General features: G+C 48.0%; 1 protein-coding gene across 1 annotated transcript in view; it reads right to left on the bottom strand.

Annotated features, from left to right (window-relative positions):
* The window catches only part of GRK5 (G protein-coupled receptor kinase 5), a 215,344-nt gene extending 203,462 nt beyond the window's left edge, over window positions 1-11,882 (bottom strand). Inside the window, exon 1 of the mRNA XM_082644467.1 lies at window positions 11,618-11,882. Coding sequence (XP_082500593.1) covers window positions 11,618-11,669 — 52 coding nt within the window. The 5' untranslated portion in view covers window positions 11,670-11,882. The remainder of the gene's footprint in view (window positions 1-11,617) is intronic.
* Between the last annotated feature and the right edge of the window lie 3,971 nt (window positions 11,883-15,853).

Genomic DNA, 15,853 nt, shown 5'->3' with positions numbered 1-15,853 from the left:
CCAGGGTTTTTTTTTGTTTTGTACTGTTTCTACCTGAGCTCTGGATTCTCAAGGTGGGACTCACAGAACCCTCACCCAGGTAATCACATGCAAACCTGCAGTCAAAGCAGTTACCCATGGAAAAACCCCCAGAATTCCACGGAGGAGAAAGCTATACCAGCTCAGAGACGGGAGGCAAAGGACACTATGTGGAAGCAACAGCAGCATACGTGGCACCTTTGAAAGAATTCGGGAAGGGCGCCCCTTCCCCAAGATACATTTATAACTCTTCTCCCTCTGAACAATGAACTCCGAACTCCAGGTTCAGATGCCTCCCTAGAGTTACGCAACATACAAACAAATGTGGAAGTCCTTAGAGATGGGAAAAGATGCAGTGAGTTAGCACCAGAGGAGGAAGGGGGAGAAGTGAGTCCTTGCTGTGTGACCTTGGAAAATCACATCACCTCTCTGAGCTTGATTTTTTTTTTCTCAAATTGAAATAACAAGAATAATAGCTTCCAAGTCTGGCTTGTGGTGATGATCAAAAGAGAGAAATATATGGGACTTCCCTGGTGGTCCAGTGGTTAGGGCTCCACACTTCCACTGCAGGGGGCATGTGTGTTCGATCCCTGGTCGGGAACTAAGATCCCGCAAGCCACACAGTGCAGCCAAAAAAACAAAACAAAACAGAGCCAGAGAGAGAGAGAGAGAGATATGGGCTGTTATCTGAGCCTGTGTTCCCTGCCAGATTCACACATGCAAAACTCAGGGGCAATTATAAAGTCATCGCCAAGGAAAGTCTTTGACTGGACTTGATTTCCCCAATCCAAGGTTTGAATAGCATAGAAAAGATGACTGAACACTCAGAGGTGTGGGTGTTAAACCCCAAAGGTTTCAAAAATATCGTATCACATGTCCTCACGTGTATCATGCTTCTTTCTCATAAGAAAACGTACTTTGTACATCCCTAGGATCACTTAACTCCATTTCAGAAATCATCACTCTTCTTCCCAAAGTGGGGAGTGAGGGATGGTATCTATTAGGCAGATACCATCATGGGGAGTCGGGACTAAGTCTTTAAATAAGTGTATAAAGATGTTATAGAATAGGTAGACAATTCCCACACTGCTTACAATATACTTAAAAACTGGAAAGCCTAAATGGCCCACTATAGGGGCTTGGTTAAATACATTAATAATGTAGCTACTCCAAAACAATCAAAGACACAGATCCGTTTACAGCCCGATAGCCCTTCAGGGTCTGCTAGAAAACACCCAGCATTCCACTGCAACAACACTCCATTTCCAAAGTCTTTCACAATTTTTCCTAACACACCTTCGTTTCATGGGAAACTATAAACAGAGATATGGGAAGGCACTACAACTTACTGTGGACTGAAAACAGCTGCAGAAGTACGTGGATACTAGGATCCCATTTGTGTCAAATGTATCTGTATGTTCATGAGTGCATATACATAGACATCTGGGAAAAGGTCCATCTAAATGCTGACAGTAACTATCTCTGAGGGATGGAACGGGTAGCAGGGGCATGGGAGGAGGGAGATTTTAACTTTCTTCTTGATGTTGTGCGCTGTTGTTTGCATTTTCTTTAGCAAGCATTGTCTGTGCAAATGTTTGAAAACCTTCAAATTTAGATAGAATAACTCCTATTGAATTGTGAGTCACAGCGGCACACTTGATTCTTTTTTTTTTTTTTTTTTTTTTGGAGGTGGGTACGCGGGCCTCTCACTGCTGTGGCCTCTCCCATTGCGGAGCACAGGCTCCGGACGCGCAGGCTCAGTGGCCATGGCTCACGGGCCCAGCCGCTCTGCAGCATGTGGGATCCTCCCGGACCGGGGCACGAACCCGCGTACCCTGCATCAGCAGGTGGCCTCTCAACCACTGCGCCACCAGGGAAGCCCACACTTGATTCTTTTGTAAATGTCTCATGCACGTTAGTATTGATGTTCCCACTAGCTGGTAAGATTACTGAGAGCAGCAGCCGCGATGGAGCAGAAAGAATGTCAGAGTAGAGACTGGGCTTGGCACTGGGTCTGGGCTGTGGAACTAGCAGGATGCTCCAGGGTAAGGCATTTATTGGGTTGGCCAAAAGGTTCGTTCTGGTTTTTCTGTAAGAAGTTACAGAAAAGCCCGAACGAACCTTTTGGCAACCCAATACCTCTCAGAGCCTTCGATTCTTCATCTATAAAATGGGGAAGAACAAAACATACCTCACAGGACTGTAAAGAACAAATGAAACCATGGGCACCAAGGACTCTATAATTCCTAAACAATTCTGTTAAAAGGAAGAAGGCAGGAATTCCCTGGCGGTCCAGTGGTTAAGACTGAGCTTTCAATGACAAGGGCATGGGTTCAATCTCTAGTCGGGGAGCTAGTCCCACAAGCCGAGAGGCGTGGCCAAATAAGTAAAAATAAAAATATCTTTATTAAAGAAAAGAAAGGAGAAGGGAAACTCCATTGCTTCCTGTCCTCCATTCAGAGCCTAGCGTGGTGGCTAGCACATAAGAAGACGTAACTAAATACTGGATTTACGACCCTAGGGAAGTTGCAGAAGCCAATCTAGGGCTATCGCCCTCGGAATTCTGCTTGCAGGGATCCCCAAAGCTCTATATTTTAGGAAGACATTTAGAATGCAGAGGCCCACCGCAGAAGAATGAAATTATAAGCAGACATACGTCCACTTCTCTGAACAGGCCTCTCAAATCCTCGATCCCCTCACAGGCACTCCTGAAATGTTTGTAAGCTGCCCCAAAAGACTAGCGGAAGCACCAGGCACCAGGACGTAAAACAATTAGCCACCCGATAGTTACCAAAACGTAAACTGAGACGTGTCCTTGAAGGCAACCTGAAGACCAACCCTCACCTTAGTCACCCATTGAACCGTCGAGGAAATCAGGTTTGTTCTTCTTTAATTTGCATTCTGCTATGTTATAAGAGAATTAAGCTTTAATTCTCAAAAGCCCTCTAATTGGATACTATCCATGGGAAGACATCTGGGGCAAATATCTAGGCCTGGTGCATTCCACCGCAAGCGATGGTTAGTGGTTTGGGGAATGAGTGTGAGGCACAATAACAGTGGTTACTAATTATTCTATAGCACAGGGCTTGGCATCATCCACAAAGCCCCATCATGTCGACCCCTTCCTCTTCAGAGAGGGTTACAGGAGTGACTGTTTAGAAATTTTTTCTCTGAGTTAACATACGTTTTCCTTGTCTTAATTGGATCCAGCCTCTTTGCCCACGAGCAAACAGGCAATTTTTCTATAAAGATTCTATCCTTCAAATGCCAGGTCATCAGCCATTGCTGGATCTGGAAGGATCCGTGTTTGGCTTCCTATTTTCTTTCCATTTGCTCAGCCTCGTTCTAGCAGTGATGTGAAAAGCATGTGAAGACTGTGTCCTAAGCTACCTTCGATTTAGCCAAAAAAGGTATGAGTGTTATCAGCATGAAACATCTCCGACCCACACAGAGCCTCAGAATCGGGGAGAACTGTTTGCCCCGAATGTTTGGACTAATGCAAATATTTATTTCTTCCAAAACAAGTAAAAACAAACCACTTCCAATTTGGGGGTCGGGGTGGGGAAGTCTGCCAGACGTTTCTCACAGTTAAGACAAACATTTGGAAAACATTTTCCAATTTGCCCTATACCCTTAGTTAGTCTTTCTTAACCGTGTTGAATCATCTCCTAATTTACCATCTACTGCGACATCGAGGCCACTTCTTGAAGACCTTGGTTTCTTGGTTCTTCCCCTCCTCCACAAAACTTAGATATACTTCAGTCAATCATTCCCAAATCCAGGTCTGCTGAACACCTACTACGTTCCAGGCACACACGCGTCTGACTGACAGCCTCCCTAATCTGTGACTGTAGGCTTAGTGGCATCAACCCACAACAGCACTCGGCTTGAGAAAAGTGGGATTTTGAGACATCTTTGCCATTCAAGCCTGCAGCCCAATTCTTTGTCCCCATCCCACCCCCCTATTTGTCCTAGAGCTTGGGGTTCCTTCTCGGGGGATGTTATCTAAGCATTCTAACAAGCTGTTCCTGAGCGCCCAGACACCGTTAGGACGGAGCAGAGTGCGTTCCTGCACCAGCCATCAGAAAGCCGTTTTTCACGGCCCATTTGTTGACCCTCCTCCAGCTTGTTTCCATTTCACAAGTGGTGCTAAGGCCCGTGCCAAGATGGAATTCCATTTTCAAATGAGGTTTCATAAGACCTTTTATCAGATACGCAGACCAATTACAGTGGCTGGGTTCTCTCCACCCTGTAGTGGGTCGTTCTATCCTTCACCCCCCACTTCCCTTCCTGAAGCAGTTAAGTTGCGAGCTTCACCTTCTCTGCAGGAGCAGATCAGAGGCTTGACTCCCTGTCCCCTCATTCGTGCTGCCTCCTCTCCAGCAGGATGTCTTAAGTTTGACAGCAACCCCCAAGGAAGAGACTCTCAGCTCCCAAAGACCCTTGAAAAGTAAAGTTGCTAAGTTAATGCAAAGTGCACTCATGCATGCATGGTCTGGTTTCTAAATGCAAATACCCTTGCGACATGGAAAGGGTTAACTCTGAGAGAGCTTTTCTGGGGCAAAAGGCTGCTTCACACATTCTCTTTGGGAGGAAGAGGGGGTGTGCCCTGCGATGTGGCCGAGAAACCACTCCAGTAGGTATCCCCCATCCCAGCCCCCTACTTTTTTATTAGTAAAGAAAGCTGCAGAGGGCTTCCCTGGTGGCGCAGTGGTTGAGAGTCCGCCTGCCGATGCAGGGGACACGGGTTCGTGCCCCGATCCAGGAAGATCCCACATGCCGTGGAGTGGCTGGGCCCGTGAGCCATGGCCACTGAGCCTGCGCGTCCGGAGCCTGTGCTCCACAACGGGAGAGGCCACAACAGTGAGAGGCCTGCGTACCGCAAAAAAAAAAAGAAAGCTGCAGAGACATGAGCATATACCTAAGGTGCATCGGGCAGAGGTGCACGGGGGCAAGGATCTCCCAAGGGGTAGCAAGCACCCAAGGAAGGGGAGCTCGGGCAGATGTGACCTGCACGTGGCAAGCCAACATCAGCAGGAACTGGCCTGTCCAGTGCCCATGTCTTGGCCCTGCCAAGGAAAGGGAGCAGGGTTGCCACCGCTGACATGTCCCTACCACCGCCCATCTTGTTTAATCCCCTGTCCCTCAGGGGCAATTCTTTGGCTACACAAGATTCTCCCCAAGCCCTGCCAGGAAGAAGAAGAATGCCAAGAGGCTGACCTTGCTCTTTGGCTGTGCTGGAATGCGTAAGGGAGGGCAGAACGCAGGTAGGAGCACACAGGTGATGGGGCTTCAGAACGGATCGCAGCCATGTGTGCACACATGCACAGGTGCAGGCACGTTTGTATATGTCTCCCCCTCGTCAATCACAGATTCAGTCGAGCTGATAAACAGTTCTACTTTTAAAATGGAAACACCCACTGTGAGGACTCACCTTATGGTAGTCATTCACAGCCTAGTAGGAATTACTTTATCCAACTGCTCTCAAATTGGCATTTAGCTGAAGTCAGGGTCTGGAGGGCAATTAGATTCCCATTTTGCCCCTTTTCCCCAGGAAATCTGTCAGAGACCCTCTTTCTCTTCCACAAGTGCAACCTCAGGCCATTTACATTTAGAAACCATACCACCCAGAGAAATGGGTTTGGTTTTTTGGGTTTCGGTTTTTGTGGGAGTTTGGGGCTTATGTTATTACAGGGGAGGGGAAAGATTTCTTTTGGAACGTTAAAGGATTTTGGAGGGCTTCTCCAGAAAAGTCTGCAATTCAAGTAACCTTGGACAAGTGACTCCTTTCTTTCCTCTCGCTTTTCCTCATCTGAAAAGCAGGGGTGACCTCTATTCTGGAAAGTGGAGAACAGATCAGTAGACCCACCGAGAAGCCTTGGGGCAGCCCAGGCCCTGGCCGGCCCGTGGACCTCTGCCGCTTCTCAACCTAGGAATGTTCTTATCTGTTTATCTCCATTTCTTTTACTTTCTGCACAGGCCCCAGAAGTTCTCCTTTAAGGTTTATTTCATCATTGCCTTTTAAAAAAATACTGATACTCCACCGACCACAAATTCCTAGAGACAAAACAGGCCCTATGGAAATAAGCCTAATTTATTGCTGACTTCTGCCAGGAGGAGGTTACCAGTCGACTCCCTGGCACAACTTCAGACAGAGTTCTGTGCTTCCGACCCCAAAGAACAGCAGCGCACTGTTTCATTGTTTCAAATAATCATGTTGCTTTCTAAGTGTGTTCTAACTGGGTTATCGTTAAAAGGTTTCAAATCTCACAGGAAACAGTTTTTAAAGAGAAATCATTTTAAACCGGGTGCAGGAATAGTGTGTTCTTGACATCTTTCTCCATGATCTTCTTTCAATCTGGCGTGTTCAAAAGAAAACGGAAACCCTTAAAATTGTTTTACCTATTTTCCCGCTCATTTTAGACCGCCTTTTTTAAATCCAGAGAAAGAGGGTTTGTTTTTTTTTTCCTTCTTTCTGTGGATTTAATGTACACACGACTTTTTGTTTTTATTAATAAAATGATGGTTTTAAAATATCCTCACCTCAGGAGTCTCGAGAAGGAACATGGGGCCCTGTGCGCATCTATAACATGCACTTAATTTAAACCATGGGGCTTCCCTGGTGGCGCAGTGGTTGAGAGTCCACCGGCCGATGCAGGGGACACGGGTTCGTGCCCCGGTCCAGGAGGATCCCACTTGCTGCGGAGCGGCTAGGCCCGTGAGCCATGGCCGGTGAGCCTGTGCGTCCGGAGCCTGCGCTCCACAGTGGGAGAGGCCACAGCAGTGAGAGGCCCGCGTAACGCAAAAAAAGAATTATGGCTGCTGAAGACATAATTTAAACAAGGATTAGTTTGAGGACTGGAAGAATCAAGCGTTTTGGAGTGTAGAATCTGACAAGAAGCGGCTAAGCTACCGAAAGACGAGAGTCTTGTGGGCATTATCTGATGGTTTTAAAAACAGGCAGCTAGATTAAGTAAAATCATCACTGGAAATCTTTCTGTAGGAAAGCAAGGCCTCTCTGAAAACAATTGCTTTTGGTTTCTCCACCTCCAAGTTGTCAGTACTGAAAAGAAACTCAGAAAAAGTAAAAGGCAGCTTCATTTAATGACAGCTTTGTACTTAATAGGCCCAGCAGCTTTGACACGCGCTGAGCAGCCTGCACCCAGGATGCACAGCTGCCGCTCTTCTGTGCGGGAAGATTGAAGCGAGAAGCCACGGGGTGGATTAAGTACGCCTGCCCATAGCAGTAGGAGGGCTGCGGGCTTCAGAGACATCCCAATGTTCTAATAACGGAATGCACTGATGTTTCGGTTTTGTCATCGTGAACTAGGGTGCAAGGGGAAGAGGGAAGAGGGGCAACAAGGGCTTTCAGCCCCGCTGTGGAATGCTGAGTCTGTCTGGGCAGAGCCTGCCCCTCGCCGGCTGCATGCGGGTCCCCTCTCCTCTCCAGCCCTCCCCAGCCTCTGCTGTCAGCTTTCCCCAGGTCCCCAATCTTAATCATCAGGAGGATCCGGGCCAACAAATTTACAGAGATATCTGAGTCAAAGGCTCTAGCATATTCTGGTTTTTGACATCCTGACCAGGGGCAAAGTCATTATGTTTTTGACTTCTCAGTTCCTGTACTCAGTGCCTGCTAGTATCACGCTCAGGAATATGTGATCAATACCCCCTCTCTGTCATCTTTATTGATCAACTACGGCTACTGCTGGCCTGGGAAGAAAGGAAAGTAGGCCTTTACAAAATTTCTGCTCCACACCGTTCCCTCAGGAGTGAGGCAACAGATCTAGAATATGACAAAAACACAAAAACCTTTACTGCAACAATAAAACCAAAAGGAAACACACAAAAGGCCCTCTGCAAACACTCTTTCTCACTACTATTATTTCAGCACTAGCACGCTTGCCAATTTTCTGGGATTCTGAAATGTAAATAGATAGACAGATAAAGTCAGTCTGGGTCTCTTTTCATTAAATGCTTAATCACTTAGCTCATTTCCATAAATTGGCATGAATTCAGTCTCAACTTCTTTTTTTCCCTAACCACCCACTTTTTAGGAGAATAAGCTGAAGTTCCTAAGACTGATCAAGTTGATGTTTTCCCATGAGACCAGAACGAAATACATTTGGGCGGTTTAAAATTTTGAACCCAGATCTCCATCTTATTTCAAAACAACTGCCACAAAGGTGCAATCTGCCTTCCTATGTTTTCTAATTACTAACGATGAATCATTTTTACTCTAGTTCACTTATAGATTTTCTATCTTATTGCTATTTTCATTTTTCCACTTTATACATGTATTATTATGGTAAGAATGTGAACTTACAATGAATTTAGAAGACATCTGCCTTTAAGAATGCATAACAATAACAAAAGATAGGCCCCAAAATTACCCACCAACATGGACAACTACAAATTCCTTTATAGCATTTGCAAAGTATGTCTGTCTTTCTTCAAGGCCTGTTTCTCTATTGTTTGGGACAAATGTGACTTTTACTTGAAAGCCACATTTTAAATTGTTTACAGTGTATTTTGTTAAGTGAACTAAATTAAATTTCGTATTTACCAATCATATTTCTCATCTATAACCATTCACAAGAATCTTCAGGAAGTGATTTTAAACATTCTAAACAACTCAGATTTTTTTTTTTTTTTTTTTTGCTGTACGCGGGCCTCTCACTGCTGTGGCCTCTCCCGTTGCGGAGCACAGGCTCCGGACACACAGGCTCCGCGGCCATGGCTCGCGGGCCCAGCCGCTCCGCGGCATGTGGGATCTTCCGGGATCGGGGCACGAACCCGTGTCCCCTGCATCGGCAGGCGGACTCTCAATCACTGCGCCACCAGGGAAGCCCCACAACTCAGATTTTTAAAGATACTCTAAATTGTATGTTAGATCTTTCTCTAAACTGACTAGAACTTTCATTTCTGAATATTTGGGTAATACGATTATTAGGAAAATTACTTAATTGAAAAGAATGACTTCAACTACATGAGAATCGAGAAGAGAAAAATAAATTGCTTTTATTTCTAAAAGCTTCTCAAATCTTTAATAAAGACCCAGCAAGAAGAAAGTGGAAGCACTTAAAAGCATGGATTCTTGGGTTTCCCTGGTGGCGCAGTGGTTGAGAGTCTGCCTGCCGATGCAGGGGACAAGGGTTCGGGCCCCGGTCCGGGAAGATCCCACATGCCGCGGAGCGGCTGGGCCCGTGAGCCATGGCCGCTGAGCCTGCGCGTCCGGAGCCTGTGCTCCACAACGGGAGAAGCTACAACAATGACAGGCCCGCGTACCGCAAAAAAATCATGGTTTCTCTTTAGACAAGAGAGAAAGAGGTGGAGAAACGCAAATTTCAAAATGAAGTTTCCATGTAAGTGATTAATTTTTCTCATTCACGTGTCAGTTTCTCCGTATCCTTAGAGGCAAGGCTCCCTCCGTTTCAAAGGCGTCATCGGGAGCCTATTTTCTCACCATGAGATGACTACCAAACTCTCAAAGAGAAATTGAAAAGACTTTAAAAGGAAAAGGAAGTGAAAGGCACATTCTTGGGAACTTTTAATCACTGTAATTCGGTCATTCCATATAAGCCTCCAGACTGTAGCCCTCTTTCCTAAGGTTCTGAAAAAACCAATTTGTTAACCTGACAGACAAAATTATCAAGTGGTGAATTCATTTTGGTGAAAAAAACAAACAAAAAAAAATGGGGAGACCAAACTGGGGGAGAAAATTGATAATACTTTGCCCACTCCAAGCAAAACATTTTAAAAGAAGCAACCAAATGCTGAGAGAAGAAAAAAGCAAGCTCCAGGCAAACGAATGTGTACAGCAGCAAATCTAGGCAGCACAATTCCCCAGGCAACAGGAGAAACCAGTGAAACTTGCGAAGCCTCCAGCACCATCATATCCAATGATTTCCAAGGAAGAAATTTCAGAATGGAGAGAGGGTGAAAACTTTCCCAGCCCCCGAGCCCTGAGATGTACAACCATATTCCACCACTAGGTGGCGGCTGCTAAGGCTGGGAGCGGGGGAGGGGGGCTGTTTTGTCCGCTTTTCCCCCTACAGGACTCACTGCCCCGTTCAGGAGAGAGCCCACCAGCCCCCACCTTGATCCAATTTGCTAAAATGTCCCGTTAGGAAGACAGAAAACATTCATGCTTTAGAACCTGAAGTCACCAAGTAACAGCCTCTCTTAAAAGTCTGTTCACACCAAAGCTGAGCAATGGGAGGGACAGACCTGCACATTTTCAACTCTGCTGGAGTTTTCAAAGCAGATCTTCCAGGCTGCTGCTTTAGAGACAAGTGACACCGAAATTACGACGTGAGTTGCTGAGCTGTGTATCACCTACTCACACAGCGTGTACAGTGCCACAAGGTGATGGAACCGTCTGGATAAACATGAATCATTTTATTGTTGGCCAGAAAGTCTTCCTTCATTCATTAAAGTGGGTGAATGAAAATATTAAGAAGTAAATAAGGCGTTTTTGTGGGCTGCTCCCCGAGTACCCTTCTGAAGTCAAGACCTTACGTAGACTGCCTACTACCTTGGGTGTCAAATAAAGCCTCCTCCCACGAAAGGGAAAACCACTTCCCCTTTCATAAAAAGGCTGCACCCAGAGCTCAAATCCTGGCAAAAGAGATGTTACATAAATTCCAGGTGTTCCTAAATATGTATGTTTACACGCACGCAATCATTTTAGGAAGCATGTAAGTTTCTGGGCCACTCTCTCTTTTTCTTTTCTCTCTTTTTTTTTTTTTTCATCTCAAGGAAAAGTCAGAAAGTGTGTTTATAGTCTCGACTTAGGTTCTTACCCACTCCATTTAGACGATATTTCCTGATAGCCTAATGCAGAAAAATCTAATGATTTCCATCCAAAACGCATCTTAACACTTGGCACACTTACCTTTCTTTCCTTGAGCCCAAAACCAAAAAATTCACTTACCTCTCCTCCTCCCCAAAGCGGAGGGGACCCACCCCTGAAATCCTGAATTATTTTCTAGATGAGTTGTACAGCCATCCTCTCGTTACTCTATGAACAGGCTAATTCCTCAACATCTTACTTTGCCTTTAAAAGGCTTCCTTCCACACGACGGGATTTCCCTAAGAAACATTCCCAGCGGATGGTTTCCAGCAATAGCCTATATCAACTCAGCCTGCGCAAGCAAAGACTGGCTTCTAATAATTCCCCCCTATCCCCCGCCCCACCCCCCCGAATTCACTCACAGAACCATCCCGGGCCGACTCGGAAAAGCTATTTTATTTGCATGTTTGCCCATCTCTTCCTGAATGAAAGCCTTTCCAACTGACCTTTCAACAGCTGCCGAGACGGCACGATCTGTAAGGTTAGAGCTGGCTGGAAACTAGGGGATATTTTAGCATCCTAATCCCTGCAACCTCGACGTTTCTCCTTCTCTGCCCAAGTCCAGATTCCCTGAGCACAAGGGCAGGAACCCTGAAACGTTTGCAGAGCAGCTCTCCGAGGTGTCCTGCTCCCGACCAACTCACTGCGGGCATCCTGCACACGCACAGCCCCAGCCCACACGCCGCCCGACACCGGCACCCTGGCCCGCGGCGAATGCGCCAGGCTCGCACCAGCCCTGCCTCTTACCTTCCCTGGCTTTCAGCAAGACCGTGTTGGCCACGATGTTTTCCAGCTCCATTGACAGTCGGCGGTCAGCGAGGGAGCCGGCCGGCGGGGCTGTCAGCGTCTGAGGTGCTGCCGCTGCTGCTGCCGCTGCTCGGGCTGCTGCCGCTGCTGCCGGAGCCGGGAGCGAGCAGCCCGCCTAGCCTACCGCATTATTCCTGCTCTTATCCCTCGGAGTTTCCACCTCTGCAAAGAGGAGCCGCCGCCGCCGCTTCTTCCTCCCTCTGTGTCCCCCCTCCCCCCCCCCTCAACAGTCTCCCCCCCACCCCCCACCCTCCGTGTTTCTCTGTCACTCCATTCTCCTCCCCTCGGGCTCCCTCGGATGCTTTAATGCCTCGGATGCTTCTGCCTCCCCTCGGTCCCTCCCGGGGGTGTGGTACTAGCAGGCTCGGGCGACCGCACTGCGCAGGCGTCAGGCCGGGCCGCGCCTCCCGCTTCGGCGCTCGCGGCGCGGAGCCTGCTGGGACTTGTAGTACTCCCAGCGCCCTGAGCTGGGGCCGGCTTGGCGCGCGGCTACCAGAGTCCAAGAGCCGCCCAGGGACGTGCCCTCGGAGTGAAGGCGGGGGTGCCCCAGGGCTGCTAGGGGCGGCGGGGAAATCAAAGGCGGCCCGGCCGAGCCGAGGCCTCCAACCCTGGGGCCCGGACTCGCACGTCCACGTCTGGGGCTCCCGCTCGCCCGCTTCCCGCCCTGCCGAAAACCCAGAAAGCGAAGTGCACAGGCCACGGCGGCGGCGGGCGAAGCGCCGCGGCCGGGCAGGAGTCGGTGCGGGTTTTGGCCTCCCCTCGTGGCCTGCTCGGGGTGGGAGGTCAGGCCGGCCCGACCGCGCGCCGCAGCCCGCTTCCTCTGGGGCACGCCGGGCCCACGCAGGGGCTGCCGCCCAGAGGCGGCGAGGCGCGCCCGCGGGCCCCGCACGCGGCGGCCGGCCACTGTGCGCCGTAGCACACGCACACGCGCTCGGTGGCTGACAAAGGTGTACTTTGTTTCCTCCGAGGGCGCGAAGGGGTCTGCCAGTCGGCGGTGACCCGGCGCTGGCGGCCGCGTCGGTGGCCGCGCAGTCCGAGCGCCCCCCGGCGGCCGCGGGGTGGAGGTGCGGCGGCGGGTCCACGCGGACGACGGCCCCACTCCCCCACCCTCTCTGCGCCCGGGACGCCCGGCTGCGACTCGGGGGATCCGGGCGTGGGAAGCGGTTGGTTTTGCACATAACCTGCCTTCGGGCACGCGGGGCCCGCAAATCAACGATCCTCATTACCACCAAACTCATTCAGATTAATAAAAATGCAGACGGAATCGCCGGAGTCAGGAACGTTAATAAGTAACAGCACCCAGTCAGTGTTGGAAATCCGTTTTCAAATTCCGGGATTATTTATCTTGGAGCTCTTAGTGCCTACCCACTGTACCCTCAGAACATCAGAACCCAGATCTGCACTCAGCGTTGCTTCCTTGCTTCCTCTGAAGGCTCCACTCCTGGGAAATGGGCCCTGGGACACACAGGGTCTGCGACAAGTGTCCTCCGATCTGGGGGAGGAGAGGGCTGACCCCAAGGAACAATGAGGCCTTTGCCTCATGGGCATCTTGCTTGCCGGATATCCGTTCAGAAGCCGGCTCTGGGCCTTCTCTGTCCGAAAGGAGGAAACCTTCCATCCCTAGGGCTGCCAGGAAGTGGCAGGGAGGTGCCGAGAGAAACGGAGAACAATTATCATGCAGTGGAGAATATAAAGAAATGAATAGACTTTCCAGGCCTTGGAAACCAGGATGGTCACCGATTCTAACAGCACAGGACTGTCGTTTTCTGATGGAGTATATCCATCACCACCACTTCTAGTGTCTGGATTTGGATCAGTGGGTCTCCCTGTGCCTCACTTATCTTGTCTGCAAAGTGGAGAAGGACAATAACAATTTACCTGTCAGAAGGCAGAGAGCTGAGCAGATGATTTCTTAGGCATCTTCCACTCCAGGCATTACTATTCTAAGCATCCCGGTCTTGGTTTGGGCTGCATATCCAACTGCCCAGAGCCCTAACTTACAATGAAAGAGTCTAGAGAGATGGAGAATCCTAGAGCTGGCAGCATCTCAGAGCTCACCAACTATGGTGGGCCCTTGGCACTTACTTGCTGGCAGCCTAAGGTCTGATGCAGCCCAAAGTTTACTTATTTGACTGACAAAAACAAAAAAACTAACTAAAATTGAACGCCTTTAGATGGCTTGTGCTCCACAACAGCCTTCTCAAGCTTTCATGTGCACACAGATCACCTAAGGGATCTTGTTAAAATACAGGTTCTGTTTTGCTTGGGCTGAGGAGGATCCTGCGAGTCAGCTATTTCTAACCAACTCCAAGGTTCTGTCAATCCTGCTGGTCCGTGGACCACAGTTTGAGTAACTAAACTCTACAATTAACCGTAATCCCCACCATTCTTTATTGTCTTATACTCAGCCCAAGTCACCACTGATTTTACCTATCTGGCCTCTACAGACTACTGAGTTTGCAATCCTGGAAAATTCCTGCCCTTCCTTCCCCCCTGCTCACTTTACAGTTGCAAAACACACCCTTAGAGAATAAGTGGGTTCAGCATGGTCATTCAGCAAGTGAAAGTCTATCTACTTCTCTCTCTGCTACAAGGCAATATGTCCTGCCTACAAAATAAATAGCTGTACTTCAAGTACCTGTGCCTCTATGAAGAAATTAGGACATTCCAATGCAAGAATGGAACGATAATGACTAGCTTTACTAGATACCAGCTGTGGGTCAGGTGCTGTGCTAAGTGCTTTATGATTAATTTCAGTAAACACAACATCCAGATGAGGTAGAGAACACAGCTCCATTTAATAAATAAAGTCACCAGCTTAGGAGAGGTTTTATAACTTGCCTAGGGTCACACAACTGATAAGCAGAAGACCTAAGATTTGAACCTAGCAGTCGGACTCAGAGTCTATGCACTTAATTTCTGGCTAGCAGGCTGGCTGGCAGAGCTGGGTTGCAATTGTTCTGTTTGGCTGCCAGAGTGAATTTAAATTGTACTGTAAGAGGCAAAGCAAGCAGTTGGTTAAATGATTAAGACTTGGGGGGTGGGGGCGGTCCATTCCAGTCCATAACACCACCATTATTGCTTCATTCCTTTCCATGAACTGCACTAATGACTCACAGTCCTCTTGAAAAACGGATTTGATTCAGGAAGAGTTTAAATATCAATAGGTAAGCTGGGAATCTTGCTGGCTGAGAGGAAGAAGAGAAATCCAATTGGAGGGTGGGTGAGTTTGAGAGGGATGGGAGTATGCCATAGACTAATGCTGACTTCCCAATCCGCTCAATGTCAGCTGAGCTGGAAATGCCAAAGAAACAGGGTATCTTCTTGTTCTTCTGTCAGCACCTGTATTGCATGGATAAAGCTGCTCTGTCAGAGTTCTTGTAAATAGAAATCAACTATTCTGAAAGTCACAAACCTATCTTTATCCCCAAATATGGATTGCTTTGCTTGAATAATCAAACTGGCTTTTTCAATAGTGCTGGAGCTGGAGTTTCCATCCTTTTCCTTGCCTCACAGCTTTCTAATCATCAGGAAACAGCTGGAGAGACAGTGCTTTCATTCTCCCACTTCTTCTCCCCATCTTCAAAGTTCACCTTTATGTACCAAGCACGGCAGGGAATACAAAGCTGATTTCCCAGGAGAGCTCACACTAGGAAAGCAAGCAAACTGGGAGGAAAAGCACTGAGATAAAATGGAATAAGAGCCACTGTGGACACAGACACAAAGGACTTTGGAAACAGAGAGGAAGTGATTTCAGGCACCTAGGAAGATTCTAGGAGAGGAGAAATGAGAGCTGACAGTGGGATTGGAGGCACGGGGTTTCCTGTTATGTTCCCTCCCCTCTGAGAAGTCCCTTCATCCATGGACCCAGTGGTGACCAAATTTGACATTAAAAACTTTGCAATGCTGTAGACCACCTACTCTTCTTCTCTTTACTTAATATTTTTCTTTAAAGTCAAGTTGCTTTAAAAAAAATTTTTTTTATTATCCTAACCCAAAACATTTTTGAAATGTGAGTAGTAGTAGAAATATCACACTTTGGAAAAAACTAACCTCCAAGCAACTCATGGGACCATAGCAGCCTTTGGTTTCAAGATAAACTGGCTGATCGTAATAAGACTGCTGGGAGTCTTCACCCAGATAATTATGATCTATAGACATCTAAACGCCCAGCTT

The sequence above is a fragment of the Mesoplodon mirus genome (genome assembly GCF_964341445.2).
Source record: "Mesoplodon mirus genome assembly, chromosome: 2".
Classification (NCBI taxonomy): Eukaryota; Metazoa; Chordata; class Mammalia; order Artiodactyla; family Ziphiidae; genus Mesoplodon; species Mesoplodon mirus.
Note: the sequence above shows the minus strand (reverse complement) of the source record. Positions and strands in the feature narration are given on the sequence as shown.